At 41.4% G+C, this 26,130-nt stretch overlaps 1 protein-coding gene across 1 annotated transcript in view; it reads right to left on the bottom strand.

Annotated features, from left to right (window-relative positions):
* The window catches only part of adamts7 (a disintegrin-like and metallopeptidase (reprolysin type) with thrombospondin type 1 motif, 7), a 447,398-nt gene that overhangs the window by 151,770 nt on the left and 269,498 nt on the right, over nt 1-26,130 (bottom strand). Inside the window, exons 14-15 of the mRNA XM_084337494.1 lie at nt 23,991-24,111; nt 20,840-21,084 (exon numbers count right to left, since the gene is read on the bottom strand). Of these exons, the coding sequence (XP_084193620.1) occupies nt 20,840-21,084; nt 23,991-24,111 (366 nt within the window). The remainder of the gene's footprint in view (nt 1-20,839; nt 21,085-23,990; nt 24,112-26,130) is intronic.

Here is a 26,130-nt window from a genome sequence, read left to right as displayed (position 1 = left end):
CCGGCCTGACGTTATCATTGGGAATGGGTCTGAGCTCGAAAAGGGCAAATACCGCCGCCTATCGTCTCCTGGATGGTATTGCACATCATTGGATTGGATTGGGTGGGACTGTGCATCAGAAAAAAAACTCCGGTCCCGGGGTTTCCCTTCTAGGGCAAGTAGTAGCTGTTACCACATTCACTGGGGAGGCTGGGAGCAGCTTTCGATTATGTGTTTTGGACTATAACGTTGGATCAATAAACACGATCAATATTTGGAATGGCGATCAGGAATTGGATTAATCTTTTTGCAGAACATCTGAGGTAAGGACTCTATGTTACCAGTCTTGGGTTAATCAGATGTTTTTTTCTCCGCCATCGCAGCGTGTGTGTGTGTGTGTGCGTAACGTTAGCGCTGACCACGGCATGGATAATCGATTTTTCAGCCCGCTTCTCTAGCGTGCATAAGTACACATATACTATAGATAATCTAGCGTTTATTTGAAAACGATTCATAAATCAGCCGAAAAACTACAACGTGTTATTCCACTAAAGAGCTATTATCGCGGAATTTCTCTGGAATTACTAGACATCTCCAAAACTATACTTGTATTCAAAACGGTATAAAACGGAAATGTACCAATGAAAAAACAATTCGTTTTGTACATGTTGACTGCAAGCAAGTCATTGATAAGCGACGGGTGTATTAGACACATAGCCATAATTTAAGATATAGTTTAAGCGTTCGCAAATTTCCCCGTCCTCCCATTGACTTCAGTGTTGGCACGCTAGCCCTAATATGGTCATAAGGGCGTGGCTCTGAATGTGTTAATATATAATAATGATAGGCCTACATATTTATTGTATGTATGAAACACAGCACTTTATTTACAGTGTATTACTGTATATTACGTTAATTGTGTGCCTACTATTCTTTTTAAATTTGAACTGAAATGTCATGGAACTGATATTTTTGGAGAGAAAGGAGAGAAGAAAAGCCACATGATTTGACAACACCACTTGGTTCTCCATAACCCTACAACACATTTTATTTGTTTGTGTACTTTGTATTTGCTTCTTGTGTACTATTAGCTTTTTATGTACCGTTTATTTTTTGTCAAAACAATTAACATGTTTTAATGCACATCTCGTGCAGTACTTTGTAACAAGTGTATAGGTCACCAGTGGTGAAAGGGTCCTTATAGCATGTATTTATGCATTTGTCCTTGTGTTTCATCACACTGTAGCAAATAATCTGTGATATAAATTTGTGTGCCAGAGTTGGAGATAATGATAATGAACATGTGCAAGTTGAGCCAATATGTTGCTAGAGCAATGTATTGTGAAAGGGAGGACTACAAACTACTATCTGTTGAACTACACTTCCCATTGAGCAAGAGCAATACAGCACAGGTGTAGCCATTACAGCTGATTGCATTGTCACTCATCTCTGACCCAGTAATGTGTGTTTTTAGACGTTCACCACAAGAGGGAGTTCCCCAACAATGAGCAGTGATTCAGACCTTTTATTTATTTATTTATTCCCTTAACACTTTGATTGCCAGCAGGGGGTGCCCTAGATACCCAGTTGAGTGCCAACGCTATATTCAATGACAGAGTGGTCACATTTGTGAACGCATAAACTATATCTTAAATTATGGCTATGTGTCTAATACGACCATCGCTTATCAATGACTTGTTTGCAGTCAACATTGTCGAAACGGATTGTTTTTTTAATCGGTTCATTTCCATTTTATATCATTTTGAAAAACGCTCGTTTTTTGAAACGTTCAGAAAAAAATAAAGATTCCACATGAATCGCCCTTTACCGGAATACACAAAACACGTTGTCATTTTTCGGCCTATTTATGAATAGTTTTCAAATAAACGCTAGATTATCGATAGTATATGTGTACTTATGCACGCTAGAGAAGCGGGCTGAAAAATCGATTATCCATTTCCTGATCAGCACACACACACGCACATACACACATATGGCACACGCTGAAAATAGCTCTGATTATCCCAAGACTGGTAAAATAGATTCCTTACCTCAGATCAGATGTTCTCCAAAAAGATTATTCCAATTCCTGATCGCCATTCCAAATATCGTGTTTATTGATCCAACGCTGGGTGGTCGAAACACATATTCTCCGCTGTTCTGATGGACCACAAAGACTGCAATCGGCTCGGATTACATGCCTGACAAGTAAAATGTGGATTCCGGACTTTCTTTTCTCCATGCGTTTTCATTCAGTCCAATCCAAAGGTTGCAATACCATCCGGAGAGACGATAGGGGGCGGTATTTTCCCAATTCTAGCTAAGAGAGAGTGGTAACGTGAGGCTAGATTGATGAAATATGAATGGAAATCGCTAATAAAAAAAATAACGATTAAAAAACGGCATATCTCGTTTTTGGCACTCAACGGTTGGCATGAAATAACGAATTATGCCGTGGCTGGCACTCAAAGTGTTAAAGTATTCTCTTGAGCTATCCTAGGTATTTTGTTCCAGCAGTGGGCAGATTTTGTAATGAACCCTTTTAGATGTGGTAAAATAAAAGACATTTCATTGACATTTCAGAGTACATAGAACACAGTATATACATCATACATGGAAGGTGAAATAGTGAACTGCTTCCTTCTCAAGCCCCTCCCCAACAACACATTGATTGACTCTGGGGGATGGAAGGGCTGCCACGGTGGTGCCGAGTTCGGTGAGATGAGACAGCTGAGGGGAAGTGTGAGTGGGAGAAATTGCCTGGTAAAACGGCCCGTAAAAATCAACATCTGTTGTTTCTAGTTAGTGTGACAGTGATATCTCACCAGGCCAGAGGGGATTTCCCTTCAACTGTGTAGGTTACACATAGACACATGTGGGGGGTGGGTTACACATACTATAGCTGTTTCATCCTTCTTGCAGTCTGTACAATTCATGGTTATAGCGATCGGAGCGGCTTACAGAACAAGTGCGCACGTTCTATCACCATAGCAACACTAATCATTGCAACGCAGTCTGTGTAGCCCCCATCTGCATCGTTACATGATCTCAAAGCTCAATACTCAAGACTCTGCATGGACGCTAAACCAACAAGCGTTAAGGAACGAAGAGGACAATCATCTTCAGGGAGGATTTGGTCTTAAAGCAAGAACACAATTTAAACTAAAGTATCATGGGCTAAATATTTCATACAGGTCGGTCACTGTGGTGGCAAATACATTGGATTATTAATTTGAAGTTTCGTGTACACAGTTGTTTAACAATTAAGTTGTTACACATTCTAAATGCATGTTTGGCAGGGGGGAGGGGCATTTTTCAACTAATCAGAATAAAATATTCAACAAAGCCGACTAAATATACTATGAAGGCCAGCTGTGGAGTAACGCTGACTATAGTAAATAACAAGAGACAAGCCAAGGTCTGTGGGTGGGAATTAATTGGACCAAAATAAGTAGGTCTGAATGATCTAGTTTTAGTACACCACATGCCTCAGTCTGGAGATCAAAAGGCAGTGGTCCCCGTACATGCAGACAGACACGTGGTGAATCATGGTGCAGAAGATATATACATACAAAGACTATGGACTCCCTACTTCCTGACACAGCTTCGTCAGAATCACAAACAGAATCACACTTAATTGGAGGAATACTTACAAGGACCATACTGGCCTAAGTATTTTTTTCTTTTTACTAACTAGCACACGTATTTCACATTAACCCTGACCATTTCCTGTGCATCGCTTCCTTTTATTTTTTTAATAATTTGTATTCTAACGTTGGGGTTACCTAACCTACCCAAAAATAATCTCCTGGTTTTCAAATGTAGTCAAGAGTAAATACCCTAACCCTGTCAAAACAGCAGTCAAAGTGTATTAAGTTCAGCACTATGTTTTTTTACCAATAGTTTTAAGTGTTATTAGTGAAATGAGTTATAGAAATCTAGTCGGAAAAAGGCGAATCTTGACACAAGGAAATTACGCTGCCATTTTGTTTGTAGTCCTATGAGGAGACCCAGGACTTTCGATAAAGAACTCACCGCTTTCCATAGTGTCAATTTCCTTGGCAACATTTTTGTTATCGTGACCAGGAGATACAGGTAGGTTTATCACCATACTGGTATGATCCTTTAACACTTAGAAGGTAGGTTTATCACCATACTGGTATGGTCCTTTAACCTGTTAACGTTCGGTGGCCCATGCGCACACTGCGCAGCACTTTGCCCTCATCCGTCGGCTCCGGGCTGCGTTTTTGCCAATCAACCAATACATTGTTGGAAAGTTGAATTCGCCGCCTTTCGATCGTCACCATACTCAACCTATTGCATGCTTCCAGTCTCGAGTTACAAGACAAAACATCCGACGAGCGTCATTTGACAAGCCATTCGGACAAGTGACCACGTCCGGTTTGGCCGGGTCCTGAACGGATCAGTCACCGTTGATGGTGAAAATTATTGACCACCTTCTAGCTCCTACCTCTCAGCTGGAAGTCAAAAACAGGCATCTGGCAACAAGTAAACAAAACATGGGTACCCAAAACTTTTATTGCAGTGTGTTCAAACATCTAACTCTATTACATTAGCACTCAGAGTGATTCCTTCTTCAGAGTGAAGAACGTTCAGAATGTTTCCTTTCAAAAGAGACCAGACTCATGCATGTGCTATAAGTGGTTCAAGTAATAAATAGCTCATTCCTTTGGGAATGCAATCGTCAGGCGTTTTATGCAAAATGTGCCCTCAGCATAAGGGGTTCATATTTAAGGTAGGTTTATCACCATACTGGTATGATCCTTTAACATTTAGAAGGTACTGTAGGTTTATCACTATACTAGTATGATCCTTTAACATTTAAACATTTAAGGTAGGTTTATCACCATAGTGGTATGTTCCTTAAACATTTACGGTAGGTTTATCACCATACTGGTATGTTCCTTAAACATTTAAGGTAGGTTTATCACCATAGTGGCATGTTCCTTAAACATTTATGGTAGGTTTATCACCATACTGGTATGTTCCTTAAACATTAAGGTAGGTTTATCATCATACTGGTATGTTCCTTAAACATTTAAGGTAGGTTTATCACCATACTGGTATGGTTAACATTAAGAAGGTAGGTTTATCACTGTAGGCGCCGTAATGGAGGTCTCTTTATTATGATTCAGTATTCTATGTGTGTTGTATTATTAGTTGTACTGTCACTTTAGGTGGTGGGTGTGCTCACAGGGGTGTGGCGCTAATGGGAGTGTTTTATGGAATTTCATTCACCTTTTCACGGCTGACAGGTCTCTGTGTTTGACAGTTCACGGAGAGAGGGGGTGAGAGCTAGGAGAGCATATTTTCTTTTGATCGCAATAACGCAAAGTGCAAATCGTATTTTGTTTGTCTCATGATGAAGCGAAAGAATAAATGCCTCAAAAGTATTTCCTGGGGGAGCTCCAGTAGCTCACCACGTACCGCGAGCGCTATTTCAGCGCCGTGGACAACCGTGCTCGTCACGGATCTGGGGCTTAGCGAGTTCGAATCCCGACTGCAGCCGTGCCTTTCCCAGAGTGTCTTCCCCCCCATCTGAACCCTTTCAGCCTGTTTCTGTCGGTCATCCTTGACCAGTATAAATGTGATAAACACATAAAAGAGCCAGGGGAATGGCCAAAGTAAAAAAAAAAAAAAAAAAAAGTATTTCCTGGACGTGGAACGGAGTTATTTCACATTGCGCGTCAATTGTTTGAACTCCTCCGCTCAGCCCCTCGGCACTACCTGTCTATGACAGTCTACTGCCGCAACATAGTCAAAAGAAAATTAAGCAAGCAAACAAAAGCGTTGATAAGAAGGAAATCAACTATATTGACATTACGGATTCCTCGAGTCGCCTCGGGGCGCTGATCTTGAGGGCATCACTGAGACGCTTGGATCATCGCTGCATTGGAGGAGCGCGCCATCACTTCTGAAGGCCTGACACGCACACCAGCAATAAGAAGCTAAGTAAATTGTTTTATTCAACTGTGAAGCCTTTCGTGTTAAAAAACACAGTGTGAATTAGTTACTTTGCTTGTCCATTGAGGATCGGTTGTTGACTGGCTGCGTCGTCTTGCGCTCATGGTCGTTGCGCGGCCTAAGCGGCAGCTAATTGATTGATGGATTGATTGTTCATTAAAGAGGACAGTGGATTATTGAATAATTGCACCTGAGCTATTGAAAAATGGCATCAGGAGGATCAACTGTTGATACTAATGGCTCATCAAAAACGGATGGGAAAAAAAGAGAAATTAAACTCACTGCCAAAGGCATGGCCTATAAATTGGAGACACTTCATAATGAACGTCACGCAAATGTTCGCAAAATGAAAGGTCTTATGAAGGTATTAAAGCAGCTTATGGACGATAATGACAATGCTTCACAGGTGCAGTCTGAATTGGACAATTTGAACCAAATGGTTGAAGATACCACTCTGTTACACAAATCTGTAATCTCTTTAATTTCTGAAGAGGAACAGGAAAAACAAAACGAATGGTTTGAAACAATATTAAAATGCAAAAGGGGATTCATTGATGATGTAAGGCAGTGGCTTTCTGAAACTGGGAGACAAAAATACAGTACAAGTGCCAATGTTTGTGTACATGATTCCCCCATACCTGTAACACAGCAAGTAACTCCTGTTGAAATACCTGATGAACACTGTGATGTAATTGAAGCTGATGATGATGAAATCAAACCAAGTGACTGTGTCAAATTCTGGCAGCAGAGGTTCAGCCAATCGAAGCTCTGCTGGGCCTAGGTCTAACATCTCAACCATGTCTTCCGCACGCAAAGCTGAATCTGACATGGCCGCTCTAATTGCAAAACAAAGGCTATTAAAGGATAAGCATGCAATAGAGCAAGAGGAAGAAGAAGAAGAGGAGCTGCTAAGGAAGAAAAGGGTACAATTAAGAACGGAGGAAGAAGAGCAAGAGGAGCAGCTAAGAAAGCAAGAGGAACAGCTAAGAAAGCAAAAGGAGCAAAGAAGGAAAGAGGAAGAAGAGCAAGAGGAACAGCTAAGAAAGAAGAAGGGGGAACTAAGAAAGAAGAAGGAGCAACTTGAACTTGAAATGGAAATAGCTTCAGCAGCAGCTAAAGTCAATGTGCTAAGAGGCTCTGGAGGATCTCGTTAGGACAGCCGAAACACGTCCAATCTTTCGCCGTCGACTAAAGACGCACTTCTTCAACCATTATCTGAATTAAAAAAAAAAAAAAAAATCTAACCCTAACTAACCATACTGTCATGCACTTGTCCTAATAAACTAACCTACACTGTAGCACTCAACACTTTGATGAACATTGTTACTCAGCTGATAGAGTTGTGCTCTTCCTGATGGCTTGTCGTACAGAACTTGTAAGTCGCTTTGGATAAAAGCGTCAGCTAAATGACTAAATGTAAATGTAAATGTAAATGTATTTCAACTAATATGTCTGTTGAATCTGATGGCATGAGCTCTTATTTCCGAAGGGGACAAAGGAATGTTCAAACACTCAGTGCTGAAGCACAAACCGCTACAACCACAGATCAGAATCTACAACCACAACCCGAATTGTCAAGACACACAGGGGTCAAGGGACAAAGGACGTTACAGTGCACTCAAGCACAGCCACGGATTCAGCACCAAAGCATTCACCCTGCACCACAACAATCAATCAGCAGCAGTAACATAATCACTGTTTTAGACATAAATAACAGCTTTGCTAGTCCAACAACAGTCTCTTTCATTCTTGCCTAAAAGAGACATTCAAATTTACGATGGTGACCCTTTACATTATCACACTTTCATAAAGTCATTCGAGCACAGCATTGAACAGAAGACTGACAACCATATGGACTGCTTGTACTTCCTTGAACAGTTCACTAGGGGGCAGCCTCGTGAGCTTGTCAGAAGCTGTCGGCATATGGCTCATGACCGAGGGTATGTGAAAGCTAAGGCTTTGCTACATGAGCACTTTGGGAATGGACATAGAATTGCTTCAGCCTACATGGGAAAGGCTCTTTCATGGCCACCAATAAAATCAGAAGATGTCAGAGCTCTGCAAGCATACAGTCTCTTTTTGAGAGGATGCTGCAACGCCATGGAAGAAGTGGAAATGATGTACGAGTTGGACATGTCTGCCAACATGCTAGCCATCATTAGATAATTACCTTACAAGCACAGGGACATATGGAGAACTGTGGCCTGTGACCTGCAGGAAAGGCGTGGCCATAGAGCTAGATTTCCTGACATTGTTGACTTCATTGAACGACAGGTGAAAATTGCAAGTGATCCAGTGTTTGGCAATATACAGGACACACCATCAGCAGCAGCACCTAAGGATGTGAGGAAGTCCAGCAATCAACCATATACAAGGGCAAAGGAAAGTAGCTATGCTACCACCATTGCAACAATTGATAGGAAAGAGGAACCTGGAACAAAGATGGAGAGAAGCTCATCTAGTACAACGACTTGTTGGTTTTGCGGAGGTGGACACACATTGGATATGTGCTCTCTATTGAAAAGGAGGGTGCATAGCGAGAAGATTGGCTTCTTGAAGAATCATAATGTGTGTTTTGGCTGTTTGTGCATTGGGCACTTGAGTAAAGAATGTAGGCAACGCCTCTATTGCAAAATATGCAATCTCAGGCACCCTAGCATACTTCACATGTACCACAAGGAGGAGGGAACAGATCAAAGGCCAGCCAAAAGAGAATCGGAGACAGCAGTGGGCAGTGCTCCGATCTCTGTACAATCCAGTGGTCTTACAGGGGCCGGCCAGCAGGACTGTACACTCTCTATAGTACCAGTACAGGTCAAATCTAAAAAAGGACATGTTACAATGACTACCTATGCCTTCCTGGATCCCGGTAGCTCAGCATCTTTCTGCACTGAGTGGCTGATGAGCAAGCTGAACGTCACCGGAAGAAGAACAAGCATTCTTCTTAGGACTATGGGCCAGGAGAAAGTGGTTGAAAGCCACATTATTTCAGACTTGGAAGTGGCTGCGTTAGATGGTGACTGGTTTTATGAACTCGCTGACATTTACACACAGGAAAGCATGCCAGTCCACAGAGGCAACATTCCGAGACAGAAAGACCTTCAAAGATGGCCTCACTTGGAACATGTTTACATTTCTGAGATTGACTCTGGGATTGACCTGTTGATAGGAGCCAACGTTCCCAAGGCATTGGAGCCTTGGCGAGTTATACGGAGTGTGGACGAGGGTCCATACGCAGTCAAAACTGTGTTGGGTTGGACTGTGAACGGACCTCTCGGAAGAGAATTGGACAACCAGAATCGTCCAAAGAACGGGAGTTTGGCAAGAGACAAATCAAACCCAGCAGAGGACAGACAAGCTGCCACTTCAGAGAAAGAGCTACAAGAGGATTTGAACCGAAAATTGGAAAAGAAAGGAGAGCGAACAGACGATTCTGTTGCTTCCAAGAGAGCGAGGCGGCGTGACAGAAACATAGACAATAACATTAAGTTTGAAAGCAACAATTCTGAGGACCATCACATGGATTTCAAGCCTGTGTCCCAGGAAAAATCGAAGGACAACATTGATACAGGAAAGAAATTCAGAGCTAAAAGAGAATCAAAGAAGGAAGCACTGGTGAGTCCAAAATCGAAATGGCCAGTTGAAGATTCATACACAACTGACTCTAGGGACAAAGCAAACGATGACACTACTTCTGAAATGCCCCGTGGCTATAAGGGCCAAATTAAAACGAAGAGGTGTCCAAGGAAGAGGAAGCGGTGCCGGCTCAAAGACAAAAGGTTTGCCTTCAACAGGAAAGAGAGGTGAAAAGAAAAGAGAGCCGTGAGAACATCAGAAATTGAACTTCATCAGGAATCGGAAGAGCCATGAGGACATCAGATGTTCATATTCATTGAACCCCATAGACTGATACATAGATATACACCCATAGACTGATACATAGACATACACCCATAGACTGATGCATAGATATACACCCATAGACTGATACATGGAGATATGCACCCATAGACTGATACATGGAGATATACACTCATAGACTGATACATGGAGATATACACTCATAAACTGACTTTGCCACTTTGGATTACAGTTTTTTGTTTTTTCTGACTTGACTGACCTAGCGATCATAAAGATCCCTCCTTAAGGCTATGTGCTAGTAACCTCTGGCCCTAGGATACGATTAAGAAAGAAGAAAAGGACATTTGCGAGAAAATTATTAAAAAAAAAAAAAAAAAAAAACTTGTCAATAATTGTGCCTTATATTTAATGTTTTTCTTGTATGCTCCTACATAATTTACAATTGTGTAGTTATTACATGTGAATAATTAGGGGCCGGTAACGAAAAAAGCTATTGTTTGAGTAATTAGGGGCCGGTAACGAAAGATAACTATTGTTTGAATAATTTAATGTTTTTTCTTGTAGGCACCTACATATTTTACAATTGTGTAATTATTATATTTGAATAATTAGGGGCCGGTATGTAGGCGCCGTAATGGAGGTCTCTTTATTATGATTCAGTATTCTATTTGTGTTGTATTATTAGTTGTACTGTCACTTTAGGTGGTGGGCGTGCTCACGGGGGTGTGGCGCTAATGGGAGTGTTTTATGGAATTTCATTCACCTTTTCACGGCTGACAGGTCTCGGTGTTTGACAGTTCACGGAGAGAGGGGGTGAGAGCTAGGAGAGCATATTTTCTTTTGATCGCAATAACGCAAAGTGTAAATCGTATTTTGTTTGTCTCATGATGAAGCGAAAGAATAAATGCCTCAAAAGTATTTCCTGGACGTGGAACGGAGTTATTTCACGTTGCGCGTCAATTGTTTGAACTCCTCCGCTCAGCCCCTCGGCACTACCTGTCTATGACACTAGTCTACTGCCGCAACAATCACCATACTGGTATGATCCTTTAACATTTAAGGTAGGTGTATCACCATACTGGTATGGTTAACATTAAGAAGGTAGGTTTATCACCATACTGGTATGGTTAACATTACGAAGGTAGGTGTATCACTCATTGATTGACCTCATTGAAAACCTTTATCCCTGAGGGGAGATTCAGATGTCCATCACAGCATCAACAGCCATTTAAAAACAGTTAATACATAACATACAATTATTTAGTACGTGTTAAAAACAAAGATGGACAAATACGTAGGACTAAAAAGAAGAGCTAAAATAGGGCTAAAAGTGGTGAATGGAAGAAAAAAAAGAAACAAGTCCAATCATTATGTTAATTAATTAGTTACAGTCTTTGATTGCCACCGGCAATGTCTTTGATTGCCACTGGGGGGGGTGGGGGTCTGTGGCTAAACGTGGACCACATTGCAGTTCGCTCATCATGGAGGGGGTGGCAGGGGTTCTCAAGAATAGCGTACAGCTTCCTCCTCGTCCTCCCCTCTGCCACCAGACTGTCCAGGTCCGCTCCCACCACAGAGCTTGCTTTCTTGACCAGTTTATTTATTTTATCTGTGTTGGTGTTGCCCCGCAGCATACCACAGCGAAAAAGAGGGCACTAGCTACCACAGACTGGTAGAACATCTGCAGCAGTTTGCTACAGACATTGAAATACCTGAGCCCTCTCAGGAAGAACAGTCTGCTCTGTCCCTTCCTGTAGAGGGCCTCTGTGTTTTCCGTCCAGTCCAGTTTGTTATTCATGAGAACACCCAATAATTTGTCGGACTATACTGTATCACCATACTGGTATGGTCCTTTAACTAGTGCTGTCAGGCGATACCTTTTTTTATCTAATTAATTACAGGATTTGTAATTAATTAATCTAATTAATCACATTTTACTCGCATAACCATTTTAGGCTTGATATTTTATATTCTATAATCATATTTCAAATTGCATGTGTCCGGATGGCAGAATTCAGTACTGTATCTACAAAACCTTCTGTTTAATCATCTTCCCTTTATTCATTTGCTTAGATTTTTCAGGTCTGGTCAATTTTAGCATGGTGTTATTTAGGGCTGCAACGATTAGTCGACATAATCGACGACGTCGATTATAAAAAATCGTTGACGAGAAATTGTTGCGTCGATTAGTCATTAAAAAAAATAAAAAAAAATAAATAAAATAAAAATTATTTAATTTTTTTTTTTTTTTTTACTACCTATCTTTGTGAGAGTGGCTTCTCAGGGTTCCAGACAACATCATAACATGATGATCCCATAGCAAATTTTGGACATTGAAAACATTGTTCCCCTGCAGGACATGATGATCAGACTAGACACACAATACATTACACACGCACTCCTCTCACTCACACACAGCGATCAGAGTAAGACACACACATACACACTCCTCTCACTCACACACAGCGATCAGAGTAAGACACACACACATACACACTCCTCTCACTCACACACAGCGATCAGAGTAAGACACACACACATTCACACTCCTCTCTCTCACACACAGCGATCAGAGTAAGACACACACACATTCACACTCCTCTCACTCACACACAGCGATCAGAGTAAGACACACACACATACACAAATTACACAGTACACACCTCTCACTCACACAGCGATCAGAGTAAGACACACACAAATTACACAGTACACACACTCCTCTCACTCACACAGCGATCAGAGTAAGACACACACACATACACACACACACGGACTCCTCTCACACACAGCAAACAAAAGTTATTTAAAGTACACTTCCACTTTAATTTGTATTATTTAATTTATTTATCTTGTTATGAGTGATTGCTGTATTGTTCTTCAAATACATTTTCATTTAAAGTGGCTTAAAGATCCAAATTCAAATGTTTCATGAGTCATTATTTAAATTTGCTATGGGATCATCATGTTATGATGTTGTTGTTTGGTCCTGACAAGAGTCTCAAAGTCTGGGGTGATGGTAGACAAGCAACTCTGAGGTCATGCTCAATGTCCAATCTGTTCCTCTGCTCTGTCTTCAGCTGGACCAGAGCTGAGAAGCCACTTTCACAAAGATAGGTAATAAAATAAAAAAAAAAAATCATTTTTTTGTTGTTGTTTACATTGGTTTTCGATTAGTCGACTAATCGAAAAAATAATCGGCAGATTAGTCGACTACCAAATTAGTCATTAGTTGCAGCCCTAGTGTTATTCACAGTCAAAAATTTTTTTTTTATTGATATTCTCATTTGGTTCATTACAATTTACTCAAGCCTAGTAACAGACACAGTATTTCTGACACTGGGAATACATTCCCTGAGATCCATAGATGTCCCTAGAATCAGATACCAAGAACATGCAAATGTACCATTTAAAAAAAAACTTCTGTAAATGTGTATTCTACATTCTTATGGAATGAATGAGATAACATTTTTATTTAAATTTAAACATTTTGTTAAAAAAAATTTAAGTTAATTTTCATAACGCGATCATTTGCTGTGTAATTAATTAATCTAATTAACGTGATAAACTGACAGCCCTACCTTTAACATTTAAGGTAGGTTTATCACTATACTGGTATAGTTCTTTAACTCATTGGACACCAGTCACGATGATAGTCGGGTTAACTCGCCGACGCTTGAGTGCAAATCACGACGATAGTCGGGTTTTAATCGTTATTTCTTTTATTTGCGATATCCATTCATTTTCATCCATCCAACTTGATGTTATCATTGGGAATGGGTCTGAGCTCGCAAAAGGGCAAATACCGCCGCATATCGTCTCCCGTATGGTATTGCACATCATTGGATTGGATTGGCTGGGGATGTGCATCAAGAAAAAAAGTCCGGTCCGGGTTTTGCTTCTCGGGCATGCAGTATCGTTGTACCACGTTGACTGGGGGGACTGGGAGCAGCGTGGATTATGTGTTTTAGAGACTATAACGTTGGATCAATGGACGCAATCGATATTTGGAATGGCGATCAGGAATTGGATTAATCTTTTTGCAGAACATCTGATGTGAGGTTACCAGTCTTGGGTTAATCAGATGTTTTTTTCATAGCAATCACAACGTGTCTGTGTGTGTGTGCGTGCCGTTGGCGCTGAGCAAGGCACGGATAAGCGATTTTTCAGCCCGCTTTTGTATCCTGCATAAGGACACATATACTATCGATAATCTAGCGTTTATTTGAAAACTATTCATAAATCAGCCGAAAAATGACAACGTGTTTTGTGTATTCCACTAAAGGGATATTATTGCGTCTTTCTCTGTAATTACTAGAAATCTCCAAAACTATACTCGTATTCAAAACGGTATAAAATGGAAATGTACCGATGAAAAAACAATCCGTTTCGTACATGTTGACTGCAAGCAAGTCATTGATAAGCGACGGGTGTATTAGACCCATAGCCATAATTTAATATATATCTTTAAGTACTCGCAAATTTCCCCGTCCTCCCATTGATTAAAGCGCTGGCGTGCTAGCCCTAATTTGGTCATATAGGCGTGGCGGTCAATGAGTTAACATTTAGAAGGTAGGTTTATTACCATACTGGTATGATCCTTTAACATTTAAGGTAGGTTTATTACTATACTGGTATGGTCATTTAACAGAACAAAAAGCTGTGTGTATGTGTGTGTGTGTGTGTGCTAGCTGATAGTCTGACCAAGTTCACACTATTGCTGAGGACTCAAGGGAGTGCAGTGTTAAGGCGGCTGGGTGGCGTAGCGGAGATTGCGCTTGTCACCAATGCAAGAGACTCCGGTCTCGACTCCCCGAGTCAGTGTTGCCTGAGGCTTGGGCCAGTCGTCATACTATCTCAATTGGCAGAGGTAGCGGGTGGAAAGTCGATGGGTGGGGATTGGACGTTGTGGACAGTGACTCCTACAGGTCGGTTTGGTGACGCCTGTTCAGCAGAGACAGGAAGTATCGGGGGCAGCGTGAGCCTCCCATGCGTTACTCCTCGCCACTGAGAGTCTGCGCTGTCTGGTGAAAAGATGCAACAGGCTGCCTCCTCGTGTACCAGAGGGGACACGTGATACAAGGCTTCTATCCTCACTACAGCCGACCAGTGGGAGGCATAGTCTAGCAACGTTCAAGACAGGGGAGGGGAGAATTGAAGGGGAGAATTGGCGATACGAAATTGGGATGAGGGAAAAATTGAAAAAAAATAAGGAGAAAAAGTGGATAAAAAAATAGAAAAAAAAAAAAAAAAAAAAAAAGGATTGTAGTGTTGAGTGTGAAGTCCATCAGATGAGTGGTTTTCGAGAACGCTGCAAGTAGCACTTCCAGGGGCCTGCTCTGAGCGGAAATGCAGTCTGAGCGGCATAAAACGACTTAACAACATAAACAGTGTGACAGACATACATATGACTTCACATGCTATGCATGGATAGGATTACCAACAACTTAGGGCGGCTAGGTGGTGTAGTGGGCAAGGCACTCGCCACCAGTGTGGAGACGCTAGGATTCGCGTGTTCGAATCCAGCTCTCCACATTGTTTTCAGTTTAGCTGGTCGTCCGCAGTAATACACATTGGCCGTATTACGGGGAGGGAAAACTGAAGGGTGGGGACAAGCGACTCCTACAAGTCGGTTGGTGCGCCTGCGCAGTAGAATCAGGAAGTGTCGGGGGCAGCGTGAGCCTCCCACGCGTTACTCCTCGACACTGAGAGATCGAGCTGCGCAGGTGAAAAGATGCGACTGCTGTTACCTCAAGTACCGGAGGGGACTTGTGCTATGTATGACTTAGTCCACATTGCAGCCGGCTTGTGGGAGGCAAGAAACAGCGTTCGTGACAGGGGAGGGTTGAATTGGATGATACGAAATTGGGATGGGAGAAAATATAGAAAAATGGGAGAAAAAGTGGATAAAAAAAAAAAGGATTACCAACAACTTCAGTCTGTACAAGCCCTGAAATAAACTCTGTAAACTACTCCACAGAGTACTCAAAGCAAAGAAGAAGTTTGGTTTTGAGTATGTTTCTCTTTAAAAGTCATTTTTACAGTGGCCCCATTCAGGGTCCCAAATTCCCATTCATTTATGAATAATGAATAATCACCATTACCATTCAATGGTGGCATTAATGCGGTCCTTCCTCGTATGCTGGGTGGCTAACCAGGTGTTTGTGTTTAAGTGAGTTGATTTTCCTGATTGCAATACATGTTTTAAGTTCCACTAGTAGAAAATCAGTGTTGTCTGCTTGTGCATCTGCATTATGATGACAGTACCAAAAAAGGCCTATGAATCAGCTCCAGGCAATGCCAGAGACAAATAAAAGGGTGAAAAGAGTCACAATTCCTGTTCCAATAGAGCTATTGTTGTGTCTATGTTACAGCAGGCATTCCAGACTAATACGCAGCCCTACCTCTTATTGCAGCAGTGTGTCTGTGTATAAAGTGTGTCTGTGTCAAAGAAAGATAGAATGGACTTATTTGAGGCATGTGTGTGTCTTTCTATGTGTGCCCTTTCTGATTAGTGTGTGTGTGTGTGTGTGTGTGTGTGTGTGTGTGTGTGTGTGTGTGTGTGTGTGTGTGTGTGTGTGTGTGTGTGTGTGTGTGTGTGTGTGTGTGTGTGAAGGGGCTACAGATTCCCACTGGGGAAAGGAACCGTTAATAGGGTCCACTGCCCCCCCACACCCCCATCCCGGGACATGGCCCTCTGCTGCCTCCCCTTCATCATCACTAATGATGCCTGCCAACACTTTCATGTGGTCACAACAGAGGCTGCCGCATTCAAAGCATGTGACAATACCAGCACATTGTCTATAACTGATTAAAAAGGAAGAAGGGTTAGTTCCAGTAATTTATGATTCAGATAATTTGGCTTTTCTATTGTAAGCTTCTATGTGGTAATGCAAATGGTTTTACATTCAAAGAGTGAATGGTCTTTATAAAAGAAAATACATTATATATAGATTAGGGCTGTCCCCGACTAAGGATTTGGATGGTCGACTATGATTGGCCAAAATTTGCCGTTAGTCGACTATTGGTCAAAAAAAATATATAATAATAATATTTTTTATATATATATATATATATATATATATATATATATATATATATATATATATATATATAGGAAGAAGGGTTAGTTCCAGTTAGTTCCATTCGACTAAGAGGTTGGCCAGTCGACTACGGCTCCTTTCGACCGATTAGTCGACTAATCGCCTAATAGGGGTCAGCCCTAATATAGATAGATATTAGAATCTTATATACGGTTCGTTCTCATTCTTCCTGACTGCCAGAGGCAGTGCTTAAAGGTGGGGTAGACCATTTCAGGGGAATGAGCAGGAGTAACCTTACATGTCCAGCTGAAATAGAGCAAGCTCTGCATCACTTTTCAAACCTGTCACCACGGCAACAAAGGTTTTCCACAGACTGCCAGAGGTACCAGTATCAATTCAACATCATCAGACTCCTCACTCTACCCAAATGTGAAGGTTTTATAAACCTAACTTAAACCTCCTCAATCATGTCCTCATCAGAGTCCACAATCTCATTCATTTACTACCGATGACAAACGTGTTGTTTCTGTTTTTCTTTTTGACTTTGACTGTGAGAAAATAATAATCACACACAAAGGGATAATGGCTTATAGCAGACTTAATGATTTTAGAATATTTCAGATAATGAAATGAAATGGTCATCAACTATCCAGTTAGTATTTATAGTGTAACGTTTGGCTTTAAATCATATTGAACATAGAGAGAGAGAGAGAGAGAGAGAGAGAGAGAGAGAGAGAGAGAGAGAGAGAGTGAGCAAGAGAGAGAGAGAGAGAGTGAGAGTGAGAGTGAGAGAGAGAGAGAGAGAGAGAGCGAGCGAGCGAGCCCCCCTCTGAGTTGCCGTAGACAGTTGATGATGTCACACACACTACTAGACTGTCAGGATGTCAACACGGAACCTGGATGCCCGATGCATGAAGCGATATAAAGAAACCAATAGCCAATAAATGTGAAGTTATCTTTGAACCCCTGTTGTCAAGCCTCGTTAATATAACCCCTTTCCTCACTAATGGAACTGGTTTTGTGGACTCACTGACGGTGCTTTGAGCGTTTCCAGGGTTAGCAGCTAACGCTAATTAGCTTAGCTTAGTCAGCTCATGGTCTGTGGTCTGTCTGTGTCTATAATGAAATGATAGGAAAAGCTATGCGAAACGTTCTTTTGTTAGGTGGTCCCGCTCTCGCTGCCGCGGTGGGTTTTCTTTTTAGCGGTCGGCTTACTCTTTCCATAGTTCCACATTATTTGTAACCCATTTAAAGTTATTAAGCTAACGTTAGCTCCCTACAGTGCAAGCAGGCACCACGGGCAGTCAGGACAGAAGAGTAGTGGATGTGACATCGGTAAACAAGCCACAAATTAGGCCTGTCATAAGACCAAAAGACACTGCAGTTTTAATAATTTTACATTACTATTTGGTTGCCCGCCACATGGCGGACAGACCTCTCAGTCTCACTCGCCAAACCTAAAATCAGCCCGCCAATGGCCAGTGGCGGGCTCTAATTTCATGCCCCGTCTATGGATAGGGAAAATGCTCCTCTTTCCAATGGCAGGGTTGAATCTGGATTTAGTCATTTCCTTGTGGTTTTTACGATAATTAGCATTTTCCGATAAATTCGTATTTCCGATAAATTGTATAAAACATTGGTAAAAATGAAAATATACACTTTGACTACTGTTTTCGATAGGGTTATGGTCTTTACTCTTGGCTACAAAAAAAATATTTAAAAACATTAACCTCTTAACATCCAAGGGCCCACATGTGGACGATTCTTTGCCGACCTCTAGTGGCTCGGTGTGCATTTCTTTTAATACAATATATAGATAGAATTAAAGCCCTATTTGTTGCCTGTCGATTGCCCTTTCAGGTGACAAAATCCGTTCAGCGGTTCTCGAGTTACATGCCGATATGTGAGGCGTGCCCCAAAGTATGCAAAAGTACACATTACCACCCCCGACTCCCGGGGCTCTAGCTCCGTCAATCATTTGGCGATCTCGAAAAACTTTGCACAGGGTTGTAGCCAATGAGTGTGGCTTCCCAATGATACACCATGATATGATAATTGGGGATCTAATATGGTCTCTATTGATCGATTTATGATAAAGGAAAACTCCAACATTTTGGGAAATTTGCTTATTTGCCATCTACCCTGTGAATTAGACAAGAAGATACATACTTTTTTCTTCTCTGTGCGTGCATTAGGCTTAGGGAACAGCCGCTCCGTTAGCGTAGCTTAGCTTCATCACTGGAAGTGGGTCAGACTTGTACCCTGATGTTCCCTACAGTGCCCTACAGTCACGAAATACACTCCAAATACAACTCCAAAACGTTCCTGTAAACATGTTGTGACCTGTGTATTTACCACGTGGAGAAATAAAAAACGATTGAGTTCGACAAATACTCTGAACTATTTATTGCCGAACCACTCCTCTCGGGGCGCAGTCAGTGATTTCAACGTGACGCCGTGTTTGTTTACATTCTCATTTTATTCAAAGGATCCGAACCGATTGAAGTTTATGGATACCATGACTTAAAATCCTCTTACCTTGACGATTAAAAGCCTCCCCAATTTAGAAAACAGTATTCCCATGGCTGATCTTGATATGCTGCTAGCTAACGGAGCTAACCAACAAACACAGAACCGGACGGACACTAAAGCAAATAACGAGGGCAATGACTTCTGGTCGGGGGGGTTTCAAAATAAAAGAGCGACGTCTATAGCAGCGGAAATACGTTTATTTTGTACATTATCTAACGTTACAACTAACCTAAACTAACTTTAGGTTAGTTGTAACGTTAGATAATGTACATGTACAAAATGAACGTTTATTTTGTACATTATCTAACATTACAACTAACCTAAACTAACTTTAGGTTAGTTGTAACGTTAGATAATGTACAAAATAAACATATTTCCGCTGCTATAGACGTTGCTCTTTTATTTTGAAACCCCCCCCGACCGGAAGTCATTGCCCTCGTTATTTGCTTTAGTGTCCGCACGTGATGTACAGTACAGTAACATTGTGCGTCAGAGCTGATGTTGACCAAATGGAGAAACACATTTCAGGGCAGTGAGTGAGAGGCTGAACCTAGATCAATAAATACGGCTCAGAATGTCAGTAAAATGTAATGGTGTTCTATCGAATGTAATGATTTTCTACCAGGAGGTTTCATACCTGGTCTTGAGATGGTTCGCTCTGGGTGGCCTGTCAATTCAATTCAATTATATTTAATGACCACCCAGCCAGGCTGGTGGAATTTGGTTTCAGTGCAGCATGTTACAGCATATAGTTCCAACATAGAACATATAACATCACTTACATTACATACATACTACATACTACATAAATACACAGTTACAAGACCTCAATATCAAATCAAGTCCATAGCAACAGAGGTAGGGGGGGGGGGGGGTGCTACAGGGAGTTCAGTGTCCGTATGGCAGTGGGGAAGAAGCTGTTTTTGAAGCGGGATGTTTTGGTGGTCAGGGATCTGTAGCGCCTCCCGGAGAGCAGCAGCTGGAAGATGTGGGGTCAGAGATCATTTTCCTAGCTCTTCTAATTGTGCTTTGGCGGTGGAGTGATTCGAGAGATGGATATGGGGGTTTTGGGGTTTGGCTGGCGTCTGAAGTCGATGATGAGTTCTTGGGTTTTTGATGAGTTGAGGAGGAGGTTATTGTCTGTGCACCAGGTGATTGTGTGGTTGATTTGTGTACGGTATTCTGTTTCATTATTATAGTGTTGCACATGGTGATTGTTGTTGTCATGATGGCAAGCTGATACTTGTGGGATGCCACTAGGGGGCAGAGCGGCTAAGAGTGAGTGAATAAATTAATGACTGACTGAATGAGTTAGTTACATTGCCGGTCATAGAGGCATTTCGCATTGGGACCTGTGTTTTCACAGAATTTAGTTCATTTGGTGAAACTAAATAATCCCACACACACCACACACGCACGCACACACGCCTGAATCCTACCTGAATCCACACAGGTTCCATGGTAGGGCCAGGTGAAGTCACATTCTCCAGGTGACCTGTCCTCTCATAGGTGAATACTGTCCCAGCTGCCTTGTAATCTCCATTCCATTGGATAGTCCAACCACCATTCAGGAAATACTTGTCTGGGTTGTCACTTCGCAGTGCCAAGTAATTCCCAGCCTCAGCCACCTCCTCGATGCGGATGTCCCACGCTCCTTCTGGAATCAGCCCGATGTCCACATAACCTTGGAAGTAAGTATGGAAGTAAGTTACATTGCTGCTCTGTATGGTATCGACACCTTGCTGCAATGCAAATATATACAATGCATATAATATTAAAGATAGAGTCTGTAATTCCGACGTCTAGGAAAATATGGCAGACATGGGTTCCATTGATGCAATAGCAGACCTACTTTCTCAGTATTCCGAAGTTGAGCTGATATGGATGACTTTAACCTGAACTGGCTTAATGATACATCCAATTATCTTAAGGAGGTTTGTTGGTAGCATCAATTTACTTCAGCTGATAACAGAACCCACTAGACCAAATTTGAAAGATTGTTCTAATTCTACTCTAATTTAATTTATATTCCCCAATAGGGTTGACAAAACGATTGCCTGTGTGGTCAAACATAAGTAAAAGCAAGGAGCTTATTATTGATTTTAGAAAGGCTGCGGTGACCCCTGTCATCATTAAAGAGGAGGCCGTTGAGGTGGTTCCCTCTGACAAGTACCTCAGCGTTCATGTGGTTAACAGATTGGACTAGAAAGAGAACACTAGTGCCGTCTTTAAAAGGGCCCAGTCCAGGCTGGTTTTCCTCAGGAACTCCAGTCTCCAGATGTCAGCAGGTCACTCCTGCATGTGTTTTATCAAAGCATTAAGTGTCTATTTTATGCCGTTGTCAATTGGCGGTACGGTTTAAGCTCAGAGGACAGATCAATAAGCCAATCAGGAAGGATCATGGAGCAAAGAATGGGTAGGAAGCTCAGGAGTGTTGTGCAAAATGAGGATCATCCGATGTACAATGTTTTTAACAAGCTAAAGAGGTTTAGCTCAGGTTCAACTCAGGTTCAAGAGTTCTATGGGGCAAAACAAGTTTTTGTATATGGCAGGAATTCTATGGAACCAATTACCCACCTCTTGCAAAGCACTAGCTACGAAAGACGTCTCCTGTCCCCGAAAAGGAACACTTGTTCTCCCGCTGCAGCCCAGCAGCTTCCAAGACAAGCACAAGGACCGCTTGCTCGCTCGCTGCCGCCACGGCAGCCACAAGACAGAACATAACCCGTTCTATTCCCCCCAATTCCTGTGTTGCTCATTTGACAATTAAACACCCTTGAAAGCGCTCCTATCTCCTCTCGTGTGTTCAGCAATTGGGCTGTGCTCCAGACCCCAGTTCTCACACATTCACACTCCAAGTGATTTAGAATAATTTCACAATTGCAAATACATACAAATTATTTAAAAATGGATTTACAGTAGATGGTTCTTCAGTGCAGGGTTAAAATATTACTGACCAATTAATGCCTATATTTAATCTTATAATAGTTTTAACCAAGCAGCACTCCAGGTTTGTGTCACTCTTCAACTATTAAAGTATGTGGTCCAAGGCTAGTGATATCATGCAGAAGACTAATCTGCATTGTAAATAAATATAGGGGATTGTTGATCATAAATCACTTGAGACACTTTGTGTCACTTTGAGGAATGTTGCCTGGTCTCGTGCAAGGCAATCAGGTGACCCTCAACATTGGCTCTCTTTTAAAGCTCTGAAATATCCACTGCAGCTGTGGGAAAAGCTAAATCTGACTACTACTTGGATTTAATTGCTAGTACTTATTCAAACCCAACTAAGATTTGGAGTGGAGTGAATTTAAATGAAAACAAAATCTCCAATTCTCTGCGCTCATGTATTGATATGATATGATATGATACATTTATTTATATTGCGCCCCTCAACCAATAGTTACATCGGCCCGGGGCGCATTCCGGGAGAGAAAAGATAAAAAAAAAAGACAGGAACAATACGAAAAAAAACTGAAAAAATACAGGCAGTCCAACCAAGCAGATAGAAAACAGACAGACCATGCATACAACAATACAAAAAAACGGAGGGGGGGGGGGCGCGCCGGTCAAAGCCCCATTTCATGGGTGCATGAGGAAGGATAATAACGATAATCTAGCGTTGATTTCAGGAAGATTCGATAATCAGGCAAAAATTACAATGTGATAACTGGATTTCACTAAAGGGCTATTATCGCATATTTTCCTGGGATTACGTACTAAGAATCACCCAAACTATACTCATATTCAAAACGGTATAAAACGGAAATGTACGGATGAAAAAAACAATCAGTTTTTTGCATGTTGACCAGAAGCAACTCACTGACAATCGACAGTGTTATTAGATCCATAGCTATAATATTTCATATATTTTAAGCACTCGCAAGTTTCGCAGTCTCCCCATTGACTTACAGCGATGGCGTTCTACCCAGAAGGTGAACAGCGACCCCTGGCGCTGAATGAGTTAAGAGCTTTGTAAGTAATCAATTCTAAAGGAAACAGGAAGCCAATGTAAATCGGCTAAAACAGGAGTGATATGCTCTCTTTTTTGTCTTAGTTAAAAGCCTAGCGGTAGAATTCTGGATGAGTTCTAATTTCTTTATAGACTTTTTTAGGAGACCTGTGAATAATGCATTACAGTAATCTACTGTAACCTACTAGTAACAAAAGCATGAATTTGTTTCTCAACATCTGGTTGCGTTTCTCAGGTGGAAGAAGGCTGTTTGCATGACTTTTATGTAAAAATTATGGAAAATGTAAGCTACGTCCTTATACTGTATCTCAACGTTGTTAGAATATAATTTTGGTAGCTATTTGGCCTGTGCTAGCAACTGGCTGGTTCGCTTGAGCATGAGCTCTGAACATGACGATCAGCTTTTTCTATTGATGGAATGACCTCTGACTCATTCTAAAGTTGGAGGTTCTTCAGACTTTAAGAGAATGATTTCCAATCACTGTGTGTCAACTTGTGACTATTTTAACTGATTTGTTGTTTATTAAAATGTTTATTGTGTTATGTCATATGTCACTCATCGTTGCTGTGAATGAGGGAACGCTTTGAAATAAAGTGAATGAATGTCATCATACCAAGGCCTTCGCTCTCCTCAAAGGTCTTCTTGACAGTTTCACATGTGGAACCATTACCATGGCACACCCCACAGCGATCTTCCACAGCATCCGAGTCAATCACATGGTCACAGCCCACATTCTGTAACACACAGCGCACATTCATTAACAACACTTTCTTTTTGACAATGTTCACAATAACTACAGAACAAACTGTATCAAGTAATCCTATAAATTAGGAGAGGAAAATGACAGAGGCTACCAAGTGATTAGAGGATCTCAGACCTCTGCTGTTCCTGCTGGCTTAGCAATTAGAATGAGCTAATTTTATCATTTTACTGTGAAACACAATAAGATTGGTTCTTCTCGATCATAGAGGAACTGTATACAACTATTTTGTGCTAGTTGAAACCAGGAAATGGTGGTTTACTAGAACAACCAGTCATCATTATATAATTTCTACAGTATATTAAACCAGTGCAGGTACTTCATGATCTTAGAATCAGGGCCTTTTATGTTGTTTGCTGTATTAATATAATGTGTGTACAACATGAATACAGACTTATATGAAGTAAATATCATGCTTAATTTCAGATATTGAACAACAAAAAGCAAACAAACAAAGTATATACAAAATATATATATTTTTTAAATAAACACCATGGAGCTCACAGATCAAGTAACTTGATTAATGTGTAAGTAGTTTACCCCTCCCCCTTCCCATCCCTGAACAGTGCCACCTAGGGGTGATAAAGACTACTGTTTGTGTAGTACATATTAACTGTCCGTCCCTTCCATAGAGGAAATCATTGGTCTCAAAATCCTTTTAAATTCCTCCAGTGGTGCAGTGGGCAAGGCGCTCACCACGAATACTGGAGATGCTGGGTTCGCCTGTTCAAGCCCAGCGCTCCACATTGCTTTCAGTTTAGCTGGTCGTCCGTACTAATACACATTGGCAGTATTAGGGGGTGGGAAACTGATGGGTGGGGATCGGGCGTTGTAGACAGCGACTCCTACAGGTTGGTTGGTGCGCCTGCGCAGTAGAATCAGGAAGCGATGGGGGCGGCGCCCCTCCAAAGCGCAGACCCCTGACGCTGAAAGATTGCGCTGCGCAGGTGAAAAGATGCGACTGCTGTTACCTCGAGTATCGGAGGGGACTCGTGCTATGTATGACTTAGTCCACATTGCAGCCGGCTTGTGGGAGGCAAGAAACAGCGTTCGAGACAGGGGAGGGTTGAATTGGATGATACGAAAATTGGGATGGGAGAAAAATAGAAAATGGGAGAAAAAGTGGATCAAAAGAAATTCCCCCAGTCTGTCATGGATTAAAGGATATGTGGGATTCTCTCCAGGTAGAGGGTGTCAGTCAGTGTCGTTATCTAGGATTTTAAAGTTGGCACATCTTTCTTTTTCCAGAACAAGATAATATGTTTCTTTACACAAAGGAGACCATAGAACAGGAGATGATGGTGTGCGTTCTGTAGGTTTTTGGGACTTTGAAACTTCTTGAAAATAATGAAAATATTGGAACCCAGAATTCTTGTAATATAGGGCATAACGCATAGGTAGTGAATCTGCCTCTGCTTGGACACATTCCTCACAAATTGGTGACATTCCTGTGAAGATTTGATGTAGCTTTACCTTCAAGTAATGTAACATTTTAAACTGTATCAAATAGTGCTTGGCATTAAGGGAGCAGATATTAACATATTCCTGTCACAGATTTCCTCTGCTATTTCTATCCGCAATTCTTTGCCAGTCCTTTGTCAACCTACAGTCTATATGTCAATATTCCTTCATTCATTCAATCTTTATTTAAACTCAAAATTACATTGAGGGGCAGATATTATAGAAAGTGCAAAGAAGATAGAATAACATATATAAAAATGTATAAAACGGTACCAATAAAATGTAAAAACTAGTGTGGTGACTTGCTTCGTCACCAGTGCTCTAAATCGACCCCCGGACACTAGTGCACCTCATTTCAATGTCCCCTGCAGGGCCGTCCACAGTTCAGGAGCACAGAAGACAAAGGCAGATCTACCAAATTCAGTATAAACTCGTATGCACTTTAAGTGTAGGCCAATCATTTGTTTGTGTACCATAGGGTCCAGAGGTTCTTTCCAATAATTAACTAATATCAATTATGGGTTTATATAGA

This window comes from Notolepis coatsorum (genome assembly GCF_963971535.1).
Source record: "Notolepis coatsorum genome assembly, chromosome: 20".
Classification (NCBI taxonomy): Eukaryota; Metazoa; Chordata; class Actinopteri; order Aulopiformes; family Paralepididae; genus Notolepis; species Notolepis coatsorum.
Note: the sequence above shows the minus strand (reverse complement) of the source record. Positions and strands in the feature narration are given on the sequence as shown.